This window comes from Carcharhinus amblyrhynchos, chromosome 5 (assembly GCF_965287045.1).
Source record: "Carcharhinus amblyrhynchos chromosome 5, sCarAmb.v2.hapA, whole genome shotgun sequence".
Taxonomy (NCBI): domain Eukaryota; kingdom Metazoa; phylum Chordata; class Chondrichthyes; order Carcharhiniformes; family Carcharhinidae; genus Carcharhinus; species Carcharhinus amblyrhynchos.
Window position 1 is genome coordinate 95,353,877 of NC_137328.1, and position 21,517 is coordinate 95,375,393.

At 40.5% G+C, this 21,517-nt stretch overlaps 1 protein-coding gene across 3 annotated transcripts in view; it reads left to right on the forward strand.

Moving 5' to 3' along the window:
- The window catches only part of LOC145343199 (uncharacterized), a 66,780-nt gene that overhangs the window by 22,888 nt on the left and 22,375 nt on the right, over positions 1–21,517 (forward strand). For 2 of the 3 annotated variants that reach the window (XM_080189230.1, XM_080189231.1), the window contains exons 12-19: positions 418–601; positions 1,722–2,007; positions 3,272–3,372; positions 6,388–6,751; positions 8,073–8,293; positions 9,112–9,511; positions 13,009–13,167; positions 14,679–14,715. In XM_080189230.1, coding sequence (XP_080045356.1) covers positions 418–601; positions 1,722–2,007; positions 3,272–3,372; positions 6,388–6,751; positions 8,073–8,293; positions 9,112–9,511; positions 13,009–13,167; positions 14,679–14,715 — 1,752 coding nt within the window. The remainder of the gene's footprint in view (positions 1–417; positions 602–1,721; positions 2,008–3,271; positions 3,373–6,387; positions 6,752–8,072; positions 8,294–9,111; positions 9,512–13,008; positions 13,168–14,678; positions 14,716–21,517) is intronic. The other variant, XM_080189232.1, reaches the window with a different exon arrangement.

The following is a 21,517-nucleotide window of genomic DNA, read 5'->3' on the forward strand; positions in this document are numbered from 1 at the left end:
CCTGGATTAGGAATGTGAAAATTGAGTTCCTTCTTCTCACTACTATCCAGCAATGCTTTTTATAAATGCGCATGCATAAACTTAAGGCTAGAACAGGACTAGGCTCAGCAGTTGCACTGCAAATAATTAGCTTGCAAACACTCAGGTGGCTAAACAGATAATTTTGAACTAGGCATTACAGGATGTGATATCCTGTTACAACACAATTAGAATAAAAAATTATGGAACAGCAAGTACTAAAAACAGTATGTTTGAACTCAATTCTGTTGTGCCACTGCAGCAAACAGATTTTTACAACTATACATATTGCCTGAAGGGAAGCTGACTGATATGAATTTGAAGTTGAGTAAGCACAAAATGTATTTTTCTGACAACAGTTGAGACATGTAATTTTTATTGGGTGTACAATTTGGATAGGCATTCAGAAATCTTCAACTTCGAATTCTGGTCAAGATGACAGTGTTGGGGAGCACAATGCAGAAGGTGAAGATGAATGCCATCTGGTTAGTGGCGAAGTATCAATTCAGCAAGAAACCTTTGAAAATAAACAGTCTTCAGAAATCGAGAGAAAAGAGGAGTGTGATGATGATAAATCCTTAAGGTAATCTGTGCTTACGTAGTACTTTTAAAACTGCAGTTTTGGGGTCTCCTGGCTGTTCCCAAAGTTGACCCTCCATCCCGGGAATTGTCTTTCTGTTTAAAGTAAAAGTTACGTGTCTTTTTGATAACTTTGTTGCCTGTCCATTCACCTGTCCTCTGAACTGGGGACTGGGTGCAAGCCTGAAAGCCCACTTGCTGTGGCACAACTATATGTGGGCCCTCATGATAAGTAAATTTAAGAAAATGATTTGGGAGGCATAGTGTTGTCATCCTGGTTAACTAAAATTATATTTGTACATTTGTCTGCTACAAGTGCAAACGCTTTAAGCCTGGAATACGCAATGCATTTCTTGGTGCAACATAAGGAAGCCAAGGTCTCGGGCAGTGCAAGATGAGCAATGAGGGTTCGTGCTCAGTGTCTCAGTGTTGCACCTTGATAAGCTTAGGTTCTTAAGTTTAAGTAATGTATCCGAGGAAAAGTTACGTGTATTGGATTACCAGTGAAATATAGTAAACTTGAAATGATAATTTCAGAAAACAAAACAATGCAAATAATATGTTCTGCAGAAACACAAGGTTAAAACAAAATTCAAGAATGAAGCCTTTTCCAAAATAATGCTCTTATAAGAACTTGGGTGCAGTGAAAAATTGACAAATCACCATGGTATAACGAATGCTTTCCTGTGGTTGTGGTTAAGTCACTGTTTGCACAGAGCTTTATATTTGCACTGGGAGTGCTTCATTTTGACATTTGGGGCAGGATTTTACGGCCTTGCTTGTCCTGAAACATTAAAATCCCGCCCAAGATTAACGGATGTTTCCAATGTCCGCCTCTTGCCCATTCCGAAAATTCTGGCCATGGTGTTTAATGTAGAAACAACACCATTTGCAGAACAGAAATCCTCATTTTGGTGAGCAAAAAAAAACCAAAATAAGGTAAAAGTGGAGGTTTGTAGCCGGAAACTACTTGTCAATTAGAACTATTCCTTAGAATTCTACTCTGTTTTTCCAACTTAAATTACTCAATGCTTGTGGTGTAGTAGGAATCTTAAAAATTGATTGCATTCTAAATTTCTGAATTTGATTTTGAAATTATTCTGATGTCTAAATATTTGTTTCAGTGACCATGAAGGTGTAGCACCATCAGAAACAACCCCACCAGTCACCACAGAAAATGCTAAGAAATCACAGAATGCTCGTCTCCAGAAACCTAAACCCAATTTAAAAGGGATTAGAAGGAAAAGAGCAGGTGGGAAAGGGAGTGATCAATCTGCTTCAGAAGCTCTGGCATTTCATGATGATGCAAAGGAAGACACCAGTGACAAAGTGGAAGAATCACCTGCTCAAGAACAAGATGCTCCTGATGATAAATCTTCTGAGGACATGAATTATGAAGTGTCAGAAAAGGTGTGTATAATATATTTAGTTCTGATGAAGTGTCATCCAGACTCTCAATATTGGCTTTATTCTCTCCACAGATGCTGTCAGACTTGCTGAGATTTTCTGGCAGTTTCTGTTTTTTGTTGTCTTTTAATAGTATTTAAGTATACAGGAAACTTTGGGGACTGACATCAACTATTTCTCTTTTTTTGCTGGTATCCTTATTTTAAAAATAATCATTGTGTGCGCTGTAAAATGTTTTCCCTACTATTTTGAAGAAGCAGCTGAGATTATAATCTGCTTCTAATAATCATAGAAACCCTACAGTGCAGAAAGAGGCCATTTGGCCCATTGAGTCTGCACCGACCACAATCCAACCCAGGCCCTATTCCCCCCCCCCCCCCAATCCCTTACCTGCTAATCCCTCTCACCTATGCATCTCAGGACACTAAGGGACAAATTTAGCATGGCCAATCAACCTACCCTGCACACCTTTGGACTTTGGGAGGAAACCGGAGCACCCAGAGGAAACCCACATAGACATGAGGAGAATGTGCAAACTCCACACAGACAGTGACCCAAGCTGGGAATCGAACCCAGGTCCTTGGAGCTGTGAAGCAGCAGTGCTAACCACTGTGCTACTGTGCTGCCCCAATAAACTGTAATAATGCTAAGAATCCACCTCTCTGCACCAGAATTTGGCTCTCTTCACCTCTCAGTTTTAGAATTGAAATTCTCATTTCAAACTGCTCTCAATTGGAGCAGAGTAGTTATTAAAACATATACCGAGATTTTCCAGCCCCACTGTGGTGAGTTTTTCCCATGGTGGATGAAGTCATCCATTTGAATGCCCATTGATGAGACTGGAAGATCCTTTGGCAGGAGGGACTGATAAATCCCGCCCATAGTTTTTATTGCCTTTGATCCCTTTATACATATCAAAATTTAGGATGGCTGGAACCTATCTAATTGACTTTGTCAATTGTTTGTTGTTCACAATTTCTCCATTTGAGTTTTTGCAGAAACGTAACCCCCGTGAACAACAGGTCCTGATGTCAATTTTGAACTTGGTTAGTTTGTTTGGGATCCCTAAAGGGATTATAACTTGACTACATCACTGTTCATCTGGCACGGATGTCTTAGTGACATTTACATGTTAAGACTAAACTCCACAATTATTTTGACATCAGGAAAGGGCTTGTGAGCTTAGCAAAATTAATCTGTGTTTTTTTCAATTGCTTTTTTTTTTCCAAATTCAGTATAACCTGGAATTGCTTTTACTTATGTATAGGAGGTCAGTACTGCACCAATGCCCGAAACAGTAGAAGCTGATAAAATCGTAACTGAGGAGATATTAGCAAGTAAAAGACAAGATTCCGACCCTGAATCACGGTAATACATTGAATTTTCTTGTCTTTTTGCTTTCATAGAATCATAGAATTCCTACAGTGCAGAAGGAGGCCATTCGGCCCATTGAGGCCGCACCAAGGCTCTATCCCCATAACCCCCTCTATTTACACTGCCAATCACCCTGACACTAAGGGACAATTTTCCATGACCAGTCAATCTAACCCGTACATCTTTGGAGTGTGGGAGTAAACTAGAGTGCCCGGTGGAAGCAAACAGACACAGGGAGAACGTACAAAGTTCACATCTCAGATTCCAATTATTTGACACAATGAAACAAAAATCAGACAGTCACAAGGAGCTGTTTATGGAAGTTAGTTACAGCCAAAACAAGTTGCTGCATGGTTGGCTCTGGTAGTGTGCACCACATCTCTGGTGTGTTCAGTGTGGCTGATGCAGCTTTAGGTCACACGTGAATGATTGAATCAAGCAATGACATTCAATAGGAAGCTGTGGAGTATGGAATTTGGGAAATGGAACATGCAATCAGGAAAATAATTCCAGCTGGTATGAATGAAGTCAGTGACATCTGAGATAAATTGATTGCTGAGGAACTTGCCCAAAGTGTAAATTACTGTAATATGTAACAATATGTATGGCAGTTCTTGCAAAGGGAGCTTGTCCCATGTTTGAGTTCCTTCACCAGTTTCCCGATTGTGGTGTGCACATACATGCTGTAATATTCAGTATTAGCTTCACAGCTGTTTAAGTTCATGAAGGGTTTTGGGAGAGCAAACTAAGAGAAGCTTCAATGACAGGGTTGAAATATTTGACAAATATTTGAAAAGAAAAAAAATTGCAGAGTTATGGGGAAAGAGCATGGGTGTAGTATTAATTAAAAGTGCTTTCAAAGAGCTATGTTTATGAGGCCCTTCCTCACCTTGGATACGGCCAGCCCATTTCTTATTTTGTACACTGTGCTCTCATTCTCCTTTTGGGGAACTGAGTAATAAACTTTCTGGTCATTCTGTTGATCTCTAACCACTTATGAGAAGGACACAAATTGAAGCATCTTGGCCACATGTTCTTTTATTTCTTTCCTCTCCCAGTCTGAAAATATTTTACCTGCATTTCCTCAGTTTTCACTTGATACATTCTCCAGCTGACTTGGATACATTTGACAGATATGATGAATAACCATTACACTGAATGCCAACATAAATCCCAGTTTCTTTTTTTTATTCCAGTTCAAGCCAATCAAGTCCAATTCAGAGTCTCAACAAGTTGAGACATTTCCGATCCAATCTGACAAGACAAGGCTCTCGCCCCCTGTCTTGGGCTTGATCTACATGATCCAAGCTGACTGGAGTAGGCATTGCTCTTTCTCCAAGGCTTGATCCCATTTGCATCTTAGCCAGAAGGCCAGGATGCCGCTTTTAAAAATTGCTTCAAATGAAGCTGAAATGTAACCTAATGACTTCAACCAAGCACAGCATGTCGATACTACACTTGATCTTAGCCAAAATGAAGACAATGGTTATTGAGTTATTTTTCCTCCCTGTCCCTCTGACTTGCCACCTCCCTCCCTGTCCTCCTGGCTCACAGCCTCCCTCTGCACCCCTGCTGCTCCCTGCCTCCTCCTCCTCAGTTCTTGCTCAGACCATAACTAAGTACCTGTGAAACTGAGCTGTTTTGTGGATTGAAAAACAATCAGGATTGATTGAAGGGGAATGAATATTCTTGATACAGCATTTCTGAGTTAGCATACAAAAAATTACCATGAATTATGTGTTTTACTTAGTTATCATCCAAGCTTCTGCATTTTCTTGCATTGTAATGGAAGTAATTGCAAAATATATTTGAACAGGATGAAAGAAAACTCACTATGTAGCAACTTATGCACTGCCCGATAACCTCGAGTCACAAATTCCCTCCCTCCCACCCTTGCTGCACCAGTCATAGATTCTGGGAGTGATTCTCCCAAAAAAGTTCTAATTTTCACAAAAAAGTTCTAATTTTCACAGTTTTTTTTTTCAGTGGGAGTTCAGACTCAAATCTCCCAAACTTGTGCAATGCAGAGATCACAATTGTGAGTGTCATTAAAAGGCCAGGGAGGTGGGGCCTATTCGTGGCAGAGTCTGTCAGTTCTGGAACTCTGCACATGTGCCAGCCCTGATCTCCAGCCCTACCTCCACCATAGGAGGCAGATCCCCCCCCACCAAAACCTAGCAGATGTCCACCCCTGATTGCTGGCCTCCCTCCAGGCCTGACCAGATCCTACTGCCACTCTGCATTGGGACCCCCCAACTCCCACTGATTGCCCTTTGGCGCTGACCAATGCCAATCCCTCTGCCACCCGACCCGACCTCAATTGCCTCTCCTTCACTCCAGCGGGGTCTCCCACTAGTTCCCGAAAGTGGGGAGCTACTGTAAACCCAGTAAGATTGAAATTATACTGGCAAGGTGGGAGATTCTATTGAGTCTGGAGAATTCAGTCCCAGCCCCAATAATCACATTTAAATAATATTGCTGTTCCTGCCAGTTTCCAGTGTGATTCCGATTGCGCCAGATATCTCGTCACTGGGAGATGCACATGCATCAGGAATGCATGCATAAATCCCGCGACTTGGTGCATGTGTGATTCTCCTGGCCTGATCCACCAAAAAATTAGCAGGTCAGGATGGGAGAATCATGGCCTCGGCCTCTGTCTCTGGAGGAATTGCTTGTTTGGGAGATTGGTGGTGAAATTTGTGATTAGAATTGAAGCAATAGGCATGGGAGATATTGAATATGTGATCCTAGGAGCAGCCTCTCGTGGATTGTCATTTCCATGTTTGCTAGTCTTCCAATCAAGCTCTGAATTATGCATGAGTGTGACCATTCTTTCAATATTTTAATTTTTTGTGGGCTATTTGTGAGGTTTTGAGGAAGAATTGAGTCTGTGTATTTTGAAACCCATTCTACAGTGTAAAATGTTCAAGGTTGGACAGAGTTAAATAAAGTTACAGTTTAAAGATGTCGGATTTGGATTTTATATATTAATATTTCTTTCTGCTTCAGTTCAGTGGAGAAACCAAAGGAACCCAGAACAAAACCAGGCCCAGCAGCACGGAGCCGATTCCAGAAGCCTAAGCCAAATTTAGGAAAAGCAATTGTAAAGAAAGATGTGTCAACTGATGAAAGAAAGATGGTTGCAGTTCAAGAGAAAGCTATTACAGCCAGAGAGGTCCCAACACTGAGTCCAAATAGCCCCATTACTGAAGGAAGCATTGGTAGTGAAGCTATTAATCTTGGATCTAATGCTGGCTCTGCTCCAGAAGCAAAAACTGTAGATACTGTGATATCTGATGAAATTCCCATCCAGCAGGATGCAGTGCAGGATCCATCAGGGGGAGCCAATGAATCACTCGTTCCAGTATCTCAGGTATATTTAAAAGCCACTCATTCCTGGTATCGTTTTGATGAATCTCTACTGTTTGCTATCTGGTTTTAATGCTATTTCTATAATGCCACCTGAAACTGAATGCAGCAATTTAATTGTGGTCTTACTATTGCCATCTCAAATTTATTATGACCACTTCTCCTTAACATCAATGCCCTTATTCGTGCTATTATCCTATTTCTAATTTTATCTACCTTTCATACTTTCATGAAATGACGTTCCAGCATACACTTCAGTATTTTTCCATCAATTTTATACTTACACTTCCTGTCGACACATTTCTCCACAATAAATTCCATGTTGTATTTGGCTGCACATTTTGAAAACCAGCCTCAGCCCTCTGAAGTTTTACCTGCTGTGGGTCAAGTTTCTAATTTGGTTGATGTATTAATATCGTGTTCACAGTGCCAATATCCATATGATCTATCATCATTTGCTTGGAGGTGTTCATTTCAATTGAGTTTTAAGAGCAGTTCAGTGCTAACTATTTGCCTACCACTTAAGCGCAAGCACAGAATCTATGTACCTTGTATTTCATCCTCCTTCTGTGATGGCATATTGTCTGCTTCCATTCCTAACCAACTGTCTTGCCCAGGTGCCTGATCATCTATAATATGCAGTTCAGGTATACTTCAGATTCCTTATGAACCAGAGTGTCCTTACCTCCTCTAGCACAAGATAATTTGAGGTTAAAACAGATGCATCCTGTAGGTGCAATGTTCCAAGATATTGGAAGTATCCGGTGCAGGCATTTTCACAGTCAGGCTTCAGTTATTTTCTCTTCTTTCCTCCTATATGGATTGCTCTTAAAAGTTTAAAGAAAGTCAGGCATTAACTTAATTATTTAGCCTGTTTTATGAAAGGTCAACTACACCTTACTGTAAACTCACTCTATGGTTAACTCCTACGTTCTCCAGCTGTATGCCACATGTGGTGCTCAGAACAACCTCTCAAGTAAACTCAAATTTATGCTGTCTTAATTTACACAAGAGGCTACTTTCACTATAAAGCCAGCCAATTATAGCACTTAGATAATCTGTATTTAAGCTGTTAGAATCTCAAACCAGATGTTTGTACAGTTCCATAATTGAAAAGCTGAAATGAAATGCATTAAACTCAAAATGCGGTAAAATAATATGTATTTCATTACTGTTTTTTCATTTACTCTTACTGTATTTCACTCAAATAGGAAACAATGTGTCAAAATGGGAAATATGAATTTCCTAGTACTGTTCTACTTATTTTGGTTCCAAACTTACACATTTGTCCAATTATAAAATTGTGTTTGTACTTTGGTTTTCAGTCAAAAGTACAGTCTCCCAAGGCAGCTCCTGTACCCTCAAATTCTGTGGAATTACAGAGACAAACTATTATTGCTTTGGATACTGAGACATCGAGAAAAGGCTGCTGGGATTCTAACAAAGCCCAGCAATCAGAAGGGACGTTGGAGTGTGACAGTCAGAATGAAAATGAACGTTTAAAGTTGGATTCTATTCAAGAAAATATTACAAGCAAACCAACTAGGTATTGTATTACGAAAAAGGGGCTAGGATGGACTGTTTTAGTCACTTGTATGCTAGTGTAAAGGAAGATTTGGAATTTAAGACCTCCGTAATGACTAGGCTGTCAAAAGATTTATCTGTTCTATTTATCTAATGAATGTCTCGTTATCAGTGAGAAAGCATATCATTTAATTTGACATTCCATCATAAGAGATAAGGATGATGTCTGTTTTGATTCCTGCCTGAGTTTCTTTAGCTGATCTCAGCTAGAATGGCAGTGGGAATGTTACCATTGGCCTTAGTGCCCCTAAATTGAGGGGGAGAAAACGGTGAAGGAATGCTTACTTGATCATTGACCAGTGCCTACTTCTAAACTAATGTGCAAGGAACTCTTTGAGGACAGAATCTGGATTGGCAATGATTTCTGTACCGGTACATTGACATGAAGAATGGCTGTTGCGTTGAGTTACAAGTTAGTTCTTGTCACTTGTGGTGCAGTCTTTCATCAAATTGAGGTAAGAATATTGTCAGTACATCTAATCAACTTTCATCCTCATAGTGGTAGCCTCCTCAGGCAAATAAGTTTGAATCAATTAAAGTGCTTGATTGATGTAAAAGGAATTATAATTTTGGTGAAAGCGTTATGAGTGCCATCTCCATACTATATTATGAATGGCATAATATTGTAAGTAAAATTAGAAGGTGGAAGAGCCAATGAAAGTATTACGTTGTCCCTGGCCTGAAACTGGTCTTGGTTGATCTTACAATTAATTAATGGCATTAAAATATTTTTTGGATACTGTTACTTGAAACAAAAAAGTAAAACTGTTTCTTTTATAGGTCTGGAAGGCAGCCCCGACCTACAGCATTTTATAAATCCACGGCAGAACAGAAACCATCAACTAGCTCTACATTAATATCAGAGGGAGAAAATGAGGATAAGAACAGGAGTAGACGTGCACGATCTCAAAAAGCTAAACCCAAAGTCAGCAAAGGCGTTAATAAGAAGGATATGCAAACTAAGACTACCAGGAAAGGTCAGGGAGTATCAAAGATGAGACTTGTGACATTGAGAGCATCCCAGGAAGAAGATGATGATGATGATGAACCTGAACTGGTAGAAGATGACGACATCTACCTCATCAATCCTGAGGAGGTCAATAAAGCACCAGCCTTTGTACCAATCAGCCTAAGATCTCCTGAACCTGTTCAAACTCAAGTGGAGGAAACCATGGAAGAGGTACAGCATTAAATGTTTAGACATGTGCTGTTTTAGACATCTTTATGAATAGCCCTTCTTAGGCTGAGCATTTTCATTTTTGATAAAAGGTTATAGCTATTGTGTAGTTTAAAAAAGACAGTTGAATAGTGTTTTGGTGCATCTGGCAGCTCTTGCCAAACTTGCTGCCTATTTCCATTACTTAAATGATAGTGTTTTTGATTCTCAATTCTAGTCCAAACTTTTCTATTGGTGCTTATTAAAGATTACTACAGTTTGTTTGTATGCTGAGTGGCCCCCAGTTCATTTCAGTAGAAACTACTGATAGCTCACTTTAAAGGCCCCCAAGCTGATTGAGACCCATTAATCCATTTAACTCCTGTGGTTGGGCAGGTCTGTAATCGAGCTATCCCAGAGGTTCAGCCAGTACCACTTTACAGCCATGGGCATATGTGGCAGCCTAGCTACTTCATTCTATTCACAACTATGAAGAGATTCCAAAATGCTTCATGAGTGCATCAACACTACTGCATGACTGCCATTGATGTTCAACATGTCTGGGGGGTATCAAATTGTGTGGGTTTAACCAAAGTTCCAATACACTCTATCTCTTATGTAAAGAATTGACAAATTATGTTTAGTTTCAAGACAAGTTGCATTTTATTTTAGAAGGCCCTTTTGTTCATTTTGTTGTATCTCTCTTTGACTTTCATTACATTTCTGATTCACTGGTTTCACCAAAGTATTTTAGAGAAATGATCTTTGCTATGTTTATCAAATTCCATTAACTTTTCCACTGAACTGATGGTTTGAATTTCTTGACATTTTTTGTCTGCTGCTGCTGTTTTGCAGCGGAAATGTATTCTAATGAATATCATAGAATCCCTACAATGCAGAAGGAGGCCATTTGGCCCATCAAGTCTGCACCAACAATAATCCCACCCAGGCCCTGTCTCCATAACTGCACACATTTACCCCGCTAATCCCTCTAACCTATGTATCCTGGAACACTAAGGGGCACTTTAGCATGGCCAATCAACCTAACCCTCACATCTTTGGACTGTGGGAGGAAACTGGTGGAAGCCCACGCACACACGGGGGGATTCTGTAAACTCCACGCAGACAGTGACCCAAGTCGGGAATTGAACTGGGTTCCTGGAGCTTGAGGTACCAGTTCTAGCCACTGTGCCACCATGTTGCCCCAAATATATTGAATTCCCTACACCTGTGAAGGTTTGCAGCACTGGAGAAGGCTACTTGACTGTTATGTCTATGCCTGGTCTTTGCTACAGCAATCCCCACCTCATGATGTCTGGAATTTCACAGTTAAATACTGCTCCCTGCACTAAAAGGCCCCTCATCCTTCCTCCCACCAGCAACCTTACAATGTCCTGAGGAAAGGCAAAGAACCCAAAACCAATGAGGAGGGGGGTGGGGGGGGAATAATGCTCTGGAAAATTTCCCCCTCGTTCCCGTAGGTGATTGAAACCAGCCCAGGAGATCACATGGACCAGGTTTTATCAAGACTCCACTTGCCTTTTACATAATGTGACCTTTACTTGAAAACCTGGTTCAATTCTCTTTTGAAGGCAAGTGTCAGCACATGGCCCCAGCTAGAAGTGTATTTACTATTGTCTGGGAAAACAAAAGAACCTCCAAACAGCCAATATGCTCCTGTTCCTACTCCTACTCCTTACACAGCTTAAACTCATGTTCCCTGTCTGTCCCCAATCTTCTGAACTGCAGTAACCCACTATTATAGATGTTATCCAGCTCCTTATGGGCCCTCTGTGAGGCAACTTTTAAGGCTGTGCTGCTCTAAAACAAAATAACTATCATAAATAGGTCAGATTCTTTAATTGAGGAATCATTCTCTTTGTTCTCCTCTTGACTTTTTTCAAGGTTATCTCCCACCCACAATTCTTCCTTTTAAATGTCCTAATAATAGTTTTCAGTGCTCTTGGCTGTGGCCTAAACATCTTTATCTCTTTAAAATCTGTACCTAAGTGAGTAAATCATTGAATTTGATGCAATAATCACACTCTCAGCACTGACAATAGACAGTTTGCTGAATGTAATACCTGTGCTTTTTTTTAATATTCATTCATGGGATATGGCCATTGATGAATGGGCCACCATTTATTGTCCATCCCTAATTGTCCTGAACTGAGTGGCTTGCTAGGCCATTTCAGAAGGCAGTTAAGAGTCAACCACATTGTGCGTCTGGAGCCAGATACAGGCTAGACTAGATAAGGACAGTAGATGGGAATTTGCTATCATAGAATCATACAGCGCAGAAGAGGCTCTTTGGCCCAACGAGTCCACACCAACACGTTAAAAACACCTGAATCTCCACCTAGTTGCATCTGCCAGCACTTGGCCCATAGCCCTGAATGCTATGACATGTCAAGTGCTCATCCAGGTCCTTTTTAAAGGATGTAAGACAATTCGTCTCTACCACCCTCCGAGGCAGTGCATTCCAGACTGTCATAACCCTCTTGTTAAAAATGTTTTTCCTCACATTCTTCCTAAACCTCCTGCCCCTCACCTTGAACCTATGTCCCCTTGTGACTGACACTAAGGGAAACGTTTGGTCCTTATCCACTCTGTCCATGTCTCTCATAATTTTGTACACCTTGATCAGGTGGCCTCTCAATCTTCTCTGCTTAAACGAAAATAACCCAAGCCTACCCAACCTCTCTTCATTACTTAAATGTTCTATCCCAGGCAGCATCCCTGTGAATCTCCTCTGCACCCCTCCAGTGCAATCATATCCTTAACATTTCCAGCATCTGCCACGGTGGGATTTGAACCTGGGTCCCCCAGAGCATTATTCTGGGTCTTTAGATTACACATCCAGCAGCAATATCTCTTTACGTACACTACCATCTCTTATGTCTATGAGTTACTTGCATTGTAACTTGAATTGGAGATGGAAATTGTTTTAAATGGAAGTTTTGGATTGTAAGCCTATAATTATTTGTTAAACATTCTTTATTGCTATTTATCCCACTTATTTAATTTAATTTCCTTTCCCTTCTTTCCTAACCTTGGTTTGGCGAGGCATCTTGCCTTCGTTTGGAGAAATCCTCTCTTGGTGTCGTCGAAAGTGAGAATTTATCATACTGGGAACTATGGCTACGAGTCCACATCTAGCTACTCTGAACATCATCACATGGTGCATGAGTTTCATAGGAATTGCTTGACCTTTTCTGTGTTTATATAGCAAATTAATTTTTATTCAATTAACTGTAATAACACACAGAGTTAAAACATTTTTTAATAATTTGATTTTGCTTTACTTGTTGGTTTATTTTTAATTACTTGTATTTTGTTTTTCCCCACAAATCTGCATTCCTTGATGAAGTTAAGTCAATCTTTAAAGAAAGTGAAACTAAAGTGGATGGTGCTAAACACCAGGCTAAATCCTGACCCTGAAAGAATAGTGCAACTTTAAAAATGTGTTTTGTTCAGAAACTTTTTTTTTCTACCTTATCACTCCCATTTATTATACACAGCTTGAAATAGCAGTCAATGTCTCAGACAAGAACTATGATAGTGAAACAGAACAGTCATTCCCTGAGTTACCAGATAATACTGACCCCAGTCAGCCATGCACCTTAGCTCCAGAAGAAGATTGCCACCCAGCATCTGCCGATCAGATCGAACTTTTTGTTGTAAGTTAAGTCTGTTGTTTCCACAACTGTTTGCTTCAGCACTTTTTATTATAATGAGAACTGAGATTTAAACAATATAAATAATGCCAACTGTGGCCATGACTAAATAATTCATAGGGAAAGCAAACTAAAAGTTGATTTTGGAAAATATAATGGCTGGGATTCTCCCAAAATATTCTAAGTTCCCAATGTGCAGGAAAATGGGAGTAAGTGCCACTGGTTTTTTCCAGCGTGGTTCCCAGAATGAATCTCCGACACTCTGTGTTGCATAGAATACCGCAGTGTGATACACTCTGGAAATCTGTGGGTGGGGTCTATTCCTGCCCAGGAGGCTGGCAGCATAGCACTGAAGCGGGCTACAATGCATGCGCCGATCTATCAGCATGGAGATCGGTGCAGCGCAGTGGCCCTGCATTGCTGGCCTCCCAGTTGTGGTCAGCCCCGCAACCCACCCATCGCTGGCCTTCTGAACCTCCCACCCTCCCCGTTCGCAGGTCTCCCAGAGCTTCCTGGGCCAGCCGTGATCTCACCACCACCACCCCCTCTGTTCAGATGACCAACACCCCAAACACCAGTCTCTTCCCTCCCTCTGCCAGTGATCCCAATGTGGAGTGGCAGCAAGACCCCTCCATTAGGCTTCACCCCCTTGGCACTGTCTGCCCAGTGGGTAGTGCTGAGGTTCTGCTTGGGCAATGCCCAAAGGGCACTCCCCTTACCTCTGACTTCCTGGAGGGCCTCTATTCCCTCCAGAAGTGTCAGGCCGCCAGTTCCCTGTTGGTGGGGAGCAGGAGTAAATCCCCAGGGAAACGGCCACTGCTGATGTCTCCCAGCCCGCTTTGCTACTTGAGCAGTGCAGTGGGCTGGGAGAATCACCGCTCATATTCAATATCAGCGTAATCAGTATTCTAATAATTACTGTGTGTTCCATATTTGAGTTCAAATTGAAAGCACAAATACATATTTGTGGATAAAATTTGATGCTTTTAAATATGCAAAATATCTAAATACATTAGTTGGTAAATTTTGATGTATTGATCATTTAAATTTATATTTATCTGTACTGCCCCTCAAGAATTGGTAACATTCTACGTTATGCATTAATGTTGTCTACCGTACATTGCAATATCAGGTACTTAAGTGCTCCATATGAAGTTAACTAAAGTACAAATTAAAGTGGAAAGCAGCGTGGTGGTGCAGTGGTTAGCACTGCTGCCTCTCAGTTTCAATTCCAGCCTCAGTCACTGTCTGTGTGGAGTTTGCACTTTCTCCCTGTGTCCACATGGGTTTCCTCCCACAGTCCAAAGATATGACCATGCTAAATTGACCCTAGTGTCAGGGGAATTAGCAGGGTAAATGAGGATTATGGGAATAGGGATTGTGGTTGGTACAGACTCAATGGACCAGATTGGTTCCTTCTGTACTGTTGGGAATCTGTGAATTAATTAAACTTTAAATTTTAAATGGTAAATTTAATTTATCAGAACATGAACTTTGAAATCATCTTTTTACAGGAAGTTATTGAAATTGGAAGTGAAAGTGCAAGTCAAGGTAAGGAGAGTATTGATTAATTTTGAGCACTTTTTTCCAATCAACATTCATATCATAAATCATCATTGAATAATCTTTATCGATTACTTCAGTTTGCCATGCAGATGTTTGGGCATTTCTCTGTATCTTTATTTGAACTCCCAGTTGACCAGTAGACATGAGAATATCCTCTGCTACATCTTATTTATTCTATTATAACCAGATCTCTGAATATTTGGTTTGATTTATTATTGTCACGTGTATTAACATACAGTGAAAAGTATTACTTCTTGCCTGCTCGACAGACAAAGCATACTGTTCATAGAGAAGGAAATGAGAGAGTGCAGAATGTAGTGTTACAGTCATAGCTAGGGTGTAGAGAAAAATCAACTAAATGCAAGGTAGGTCTATTCAAAAGTCTGATAGCAGCAGGGAAGAAATTGTTCTTGAGTCAGTTGGTACGTGATCTCAGACTTTTGTATCTTCTTCCCGATGGAAGAAGGTGGAAGAGAGAACGATCGGGGTGCGTGGAGTCCTTAATTATGCTGGCTGCTTTGCTGAGGCAGCGAGAAGTGTAGACAGTCAGTGGATGGGAGGCTGGTTTGTGTGGGCTACGTTCACGTTCTTTAGTTCCTTGCAGTTTTGGGTGGAGCAGGAGCCATATCAAGCTGTGATACAACCAAAAAGAATGCTTTCTATGGTGCATTTGTAAAAGTTGGTGAGTGTCATAGCTGATGCGCCAAATTTCCTTAGTCTTCTAAGAAGGTAGAGGTGTTGGTGGGCTTTCTTAACTATTGTGTCAGCATGGGGGGACCAGGACAGGTTGGTGATCTGGACACCTAAAAACTTGAAGCTCTCAACCCTTTCTACTTCTTCTCCATTGATGTAAACAGGGGCATGTTCTCCTTTATGCTTCCTAAAGTCGATGACAATCTCCTTTTGTTGACATTGAGGAAGAGATTATTGTTGTATCATCATATCTAAATTCACTTCTACCCTTTGTAAATTTATGCCATTTAATACCTGAATTTGTAACCAATTTTAAACTTGATCTGTATTTTGTATTTTTTTGCTCTCTTTGAAACCAACTTTTATCCACACTCGATACTTTCTCTCCTACATTATCTGCTACTGTGGCTTAATCCTAATGATGTGTCAGGACTGATTTTTGGCTAGCTATCAGGGAGCTCCTATTGTAATAGTGAATTTTAAAAATTGTTTTACGGCATGGGGGTGTTGCTGGCAAGGCCACGTTTGTTGCTCATCCTTAATAGTCCTTGAGTAGATGGTGATGAGTTGCTCTATTGAACTGCTGCAGTCCAGTTGATGTAGGTACAACCACTGTGCAGTTAGGAAAGAAGTTTCGGGGTCCTGACTGACTGTGAAGGAATAGCAATATTGTTTCATGTTGGGATGGTGTGCGACTTAAACAAAAGAATTAGAAGCAGAAGTAGGCTGTTTGGCCCCTTGAGCCTGCTCTGCCATTCAATAAAATCGTGACTGATCTTTTTGTAAACTCAGTTCTACTTACCCACCTGCTCACCATAACCCTTAATTTCTTTATTGTTCAAAAATCTATTTACCTTTGCCTTAAAAACATTTAATGAGGTAGCCTTAACTGCTTCACTGGGCAGGGAATTCCACAGATTCACAGCCCTTTAGGTGAAGCCGTTCCTCCTCAACTCAGTCCTAAATTTGCACTCCCTTATTTTGAGGCTATACCCTCTAGTCCTGGTTTCACCCTCTAGTCCTGGTTTCACCCACCAGTGGAAACAACCTCCTTGCTTCTATCTTATCTATTCCCTTCATAATTTTATATGTTTCTATAAGATCCCCCCTCATTCTTCTAAATTCCAATGGGTAACGTTCCAGTCTACTCAATCTCTCTTCATAAGCCAACCCTCTCAACTGTGGACTTGGAGAGGATGTTGCACGAATATCAGCCTATTATCTGTAATACAATGTTATTTTACAATATTAAATGTTCATTTTCAGTGTTGATGCTTTAGTATAGGTGACTCCTAAGCTCAGCAAGCTGCCTTAATCAATAACGGAGCCCATACCTTAACTCAAATGATAACAATAGAATATGGATGTGGCTGAGGGTTGTCCATATCTTAATCTTCCCTTATAATAGCTAAGACCATAAGTTTGCCAAACAATGATTTTTGCTCTGGGGAGAATAATCTCTTGTGCACATGGTTCTGAGGCAAGGAATTTGGCTCTTTTTCAAACACTGTTGTCTATTTATTTATCTGAGATAAATCACTAATTAAACTTCCTCTTTTATGCAATGATTAGATATGTTAACTTGTTGCAAAAATAATGCTTCTCTGCTTCATATGATGTTCATGCTATTTTTTCAATAAAGTTGCGCTGAAGGTGACAGTGCAGAAATCGCAAAAGCTGCACTGACTAGTTGTAATTCACTTTCATTTAATTCATGGTGCTCATATTCAGAAGGGTCAGGTGAGTCTAAGTTTCTGCATGCTTTTGAGCACTGAATATGAACAGTTAAGTTATAAATTGTGCAGTTTATACCAGATGAAAATGACAGATGGATATTAGACCATATCTGGTTTTAAATGCAGCTTCATTGTGTTTAGTTTGAGATACAGTTCTGTAACAATAAAAGATGTCTTCCTTTTCTGTTCCACTTCTGCAGTAACACACCTGTATGTTCTCTTTCAGAATAATGTGTTTTTTTAATAAAACAATTAGCTCAATAAATGACCAGAATAATGATACATAAATGAATCACAGTGTCTGTTTATTCAAATAATATAATGTAGAAGCAACACTTCTTTGTAATTTAACTGCCATCTTAACTAAGATTAAGAGTCATCATTTTAGCTGCCTGGTGATTTGGTTGGATTTAACTCAGGTTTATAGAAAAAAAAAACACGTGGAGCTGTTGGTTAAGTAATTATGATACTCAAGGAAACAACTAACAGGATTTAACCCAAAATTCTGGCTTTCATGTCATTAAACGATGCTCATTGGTTCCCTGAGATGTATGGTCAACCAGGTTAGAGAATTGTGAAGGGTGCTTCTGTGAAATGCTGGGAAGCCTCATTGCTGAATAGTTGCAGCCACGCTCAAGCAAAAGGCTAGTGCTCGCAGCACTTCTGAAAGCATGTTCAGAAGTCAATTGACCTACCTTGCCTTTCACTCACCTTGATCTGCGCTTTCCAGCTGGTCCGTCTTCACTGTTGCATGGGAGCAGCTCATGCATTGTTACTTTGCACTTGATGAGGAACAAAAGGAGCAACAACAGGAGGAACACGCAGCAGCATGAGCTGCTTCTCAGCCATGTGCTGTTCCACGGAGCATAAAAGACAGACTAAACTTTATCTGGAAGGAGGTAAAATCCCCAGTGTGGTCTTGGCAAATGTTCAGCCTTCTCGATGTGACATCACCAATGCCTCAAGTGTCTTGGGCATTCATGCCAAGTTGTTGCTGATTTTTGTAGCCTTCTGGAACAAAAACTCCTTCCTGGTGGACCACGTGGTCACACGTTGTTGGTGAGTTTCACTGAGATCCCCACCTCCCAGCTCTGTGGTTCTTTCTGAGGTTCGCTCAATCCCTTTCTTGTAAGGAGAGAAAGAGTTATAAGTGATGCAACAGATGGTATGGAGAGGAGAGTAAGACAACATTTACTGAGGATGACTATGGGACATATGAAAGGGATAGCACAAAGGTAAGGGGAGTGGGTTTGCAAGTGTTGGCTGTTCAGTGGTGATTTGAAGAGTTGCCTGGACAGTGAGAAGTTAATGGTGCTAAAAGGTATGTTGATCTGATAATTTGTATTGGAGGATACAGGGAAAGTCAGAATGTGGAATTAACACATGCCTTTCCTGTCCTCCTGAGGACCTTAACCCCTCTGAACACAGTACCTAAGGACCACAGTTGGTTTCCATCCACGGGCTGATTGATTTCAGAGGTTGGTCTTAGCCATCTGTCTTTGGTAAACATCAACTCACTTTAGTTCCTCAGATCCTGCAACAGGACTGCAACTGAGAGAGTGAGAGCAGCCTTCCCAGATCTCCTTTCCGTTCCTATGATTTCTAAGCACACAGAAATCGATTTATACTTTAGCTGTTTTGACCTGTCCTGTCATAGCTTTCAGAATTGAATGTATTCCTTAACACTAATTTTTTTTACATGCATAAAGGTTATAAACCAGAGCAGGGTTTCCAAAACCTTTCAGACCACAGAACTGTTTGAACCCCTGAAAAGCATTCATTTGAAGTCTTTTGTTTTTGTTTATGTTCATTTATTATAATTTAAAAGTTCACTTATTTAAAAAGTATTATGTCTTAAACATTTCTCATTTTTAATAGGAAGATTGATACTGAATTTTTTGCTTGCTAATTTATTTAATGTTAGGAGTGCTGCTGGAGAGCTGGATTCTGTATCAGAGACTAACACACATAGGCTTCTTACTGCATTGGCTGCTCATGTGTTCACTAGTGAGCCTATGAATGGCCAGTGCAGGGAGAAACCAGCCTCTGAATAGACAGGGCACATTATAGCATTTTTCAAATTTTATACCTCCACTATTGTGGAAATCCTGGATGCGTCCAATAGGCTGGTTAGCATTACTTCTGTAGTAGGAAATATGCTTGAATCTATCATCAAGAAAGATATAGCAAGACATCTGGCTATAAATTGTCCCATTGGTAAATCGCAGCATGGGTTCATGAAGGGCAGATCACGTTTGACTAATTTGATGGAATTCTTTGAGAACATTACATGTGCAGTGGACAATGGGGAGCCTGTGGATGTGGTGTATCTGGATTTCCAGAGGCATTTGACAAGGTGCCGCACCAAAGACTGCTACATAAGATAAAGGTGCACGGTGTTACGGGTAATGTAACGTGGATAGAGGATTGGTTAACCAACAGAAAGCAAAGAGTGGGGGTAAATGGCTGTTCTTCTGGCTGGCAATCAGTGACTAGTGCTGTGCCTCAGGGATCAGTGTTGAGGCTGCAATTGTTTATGATTTACACAGATGATTTGGAGTTGGAGACCAAGTGTAGTGTGTCAAAATTCGCAGATGACACTAAGATGGGTGGAAGAGCAAAGTGTGCAGAGGATGCTGAAAGTCTGCAAACGGATATTGATAATCTAAATGAGTGGGCGAGGGTCTGGCAGATGAGAGGTCATCCATTTTGATAGGAATAACAGCAAAATGCACTATTATTTAAATGGTAAAAAATTGCAATATGCTGCTGTGCAAAGGGACCCTGGGTATCCTTGTGCAGGAATCTTAAGGAGTTGGTTTGCAGATGCAACAGGTAATTAAGAAGACAAATGGAATTTTGTCCTTCATTGCTACAGGGATGGAGTTTAAAAACAATGAGATTATGTTGCAGCTGTATAAGGTGCTGGTGAGGCCATACCTGGAATGTCGTGTACAGTTTTAGTCTGCTTATTTGAGAAAGGATATACTGGCGCTGGAGAGGGTGCAGAGGAGATTCACTCAGCTGATTCTGGAATTGAGAGGATTGGCTTATGAGGAGAGACTGAGTAAACTGAGTTGGATTATACTCGTTGGAATGCAGAGGAATGAGAGGAGATTTTATAGAAACATAAAATTATGAAGGGAATAGATAAAATAGAAGCAGGGAAGTTGTTTCTGATGGTGGGTGAAACTGGAACTAGGAGGCGTAGCCTCAAAATAAGGGGAAGCAGATTTAGGACTGAGTTGAGGAGGAACTTCTTCACACAAAGGGTTGTGAATCTGTGGAATTCCCTGCTCAGTGAAGCAGTGGAGGCTACCTCACTGAATGCTTTTAAGGCAAGGATAGATAAATTTTTGAACAGTAAAGGAATTAAGGGTTATGGTGAGCAGGTGGATAGGTGGAGCTGAGTCCACAAAAAGATCAGCCATGATCTTATTGAATGGCAGAGCAGGTTCGAGGGGCCAGATGGCCTACTCCTACTCCTAGTTCTTACATCCTTACGTTAAACCCAATGTTCTGCGGAAACCAGTTTGGGAAGCCCTGAACTAAAACAATGTATTTTTGGTACCAGTGTTTTTTATTAGTGGCATGCTTTATCCTCATTGATCAATGCTGTTGCTATTTTTTATAGCATCATCATGTATATTCTGTTTAGTGCCTCCAAAAACTGCACAGTGAAACGTGATTTAATTTTCTATCGAACATCCTGATAAACAGCTTGGAAAATATTGTTTATGAATACTTTGAGCAAAGGATTTTCATAGTTTTAAGCTAAAAAGTTTTTTATTATCGTCACAAGAAGGCTTACATTAACACTGCAATGACGTTACTGTGAAAATCCTCCAGTTGCCAAACTCTGACGCTTGAGGGAGAATTTTAGCATGGCCAATGCACCTAACCAGCATGTCATTCAGACTGTGGGAGGAAACCAAAACACCCAGAGGGAACCCACACAGACACGAGGAGAACATGCAAACTCCACACAGATGGTGACCCAAGCCGGGAATCGAACCCGGGTCCCTGGCACTGTGAGGCAATAATGCTAACCATTGTGCTGCCAACGGGTCAAGAAAGGTATTTTTGATTACATTACACAATAATGACAGTGCATCTTACTTTGAGAATTTTTGTCACTAAAGTTATTTTAGGGCTGGAATGATTGAGTGCTTATGAAGTGTTTTAACTTGTAGACTGAGCAAAGATTTTAATAAATATTTGACTCTAACAAACAACCAACTTGTATTCAATGTAAGCAATTGGTAATAAGAGTTGCTCTGGTTGTTGTATGTGGCAACATTGCAAATGCATTCCAAAAGAATGTGTTTATGATGTCACTACACACAAACTGCAAAGCA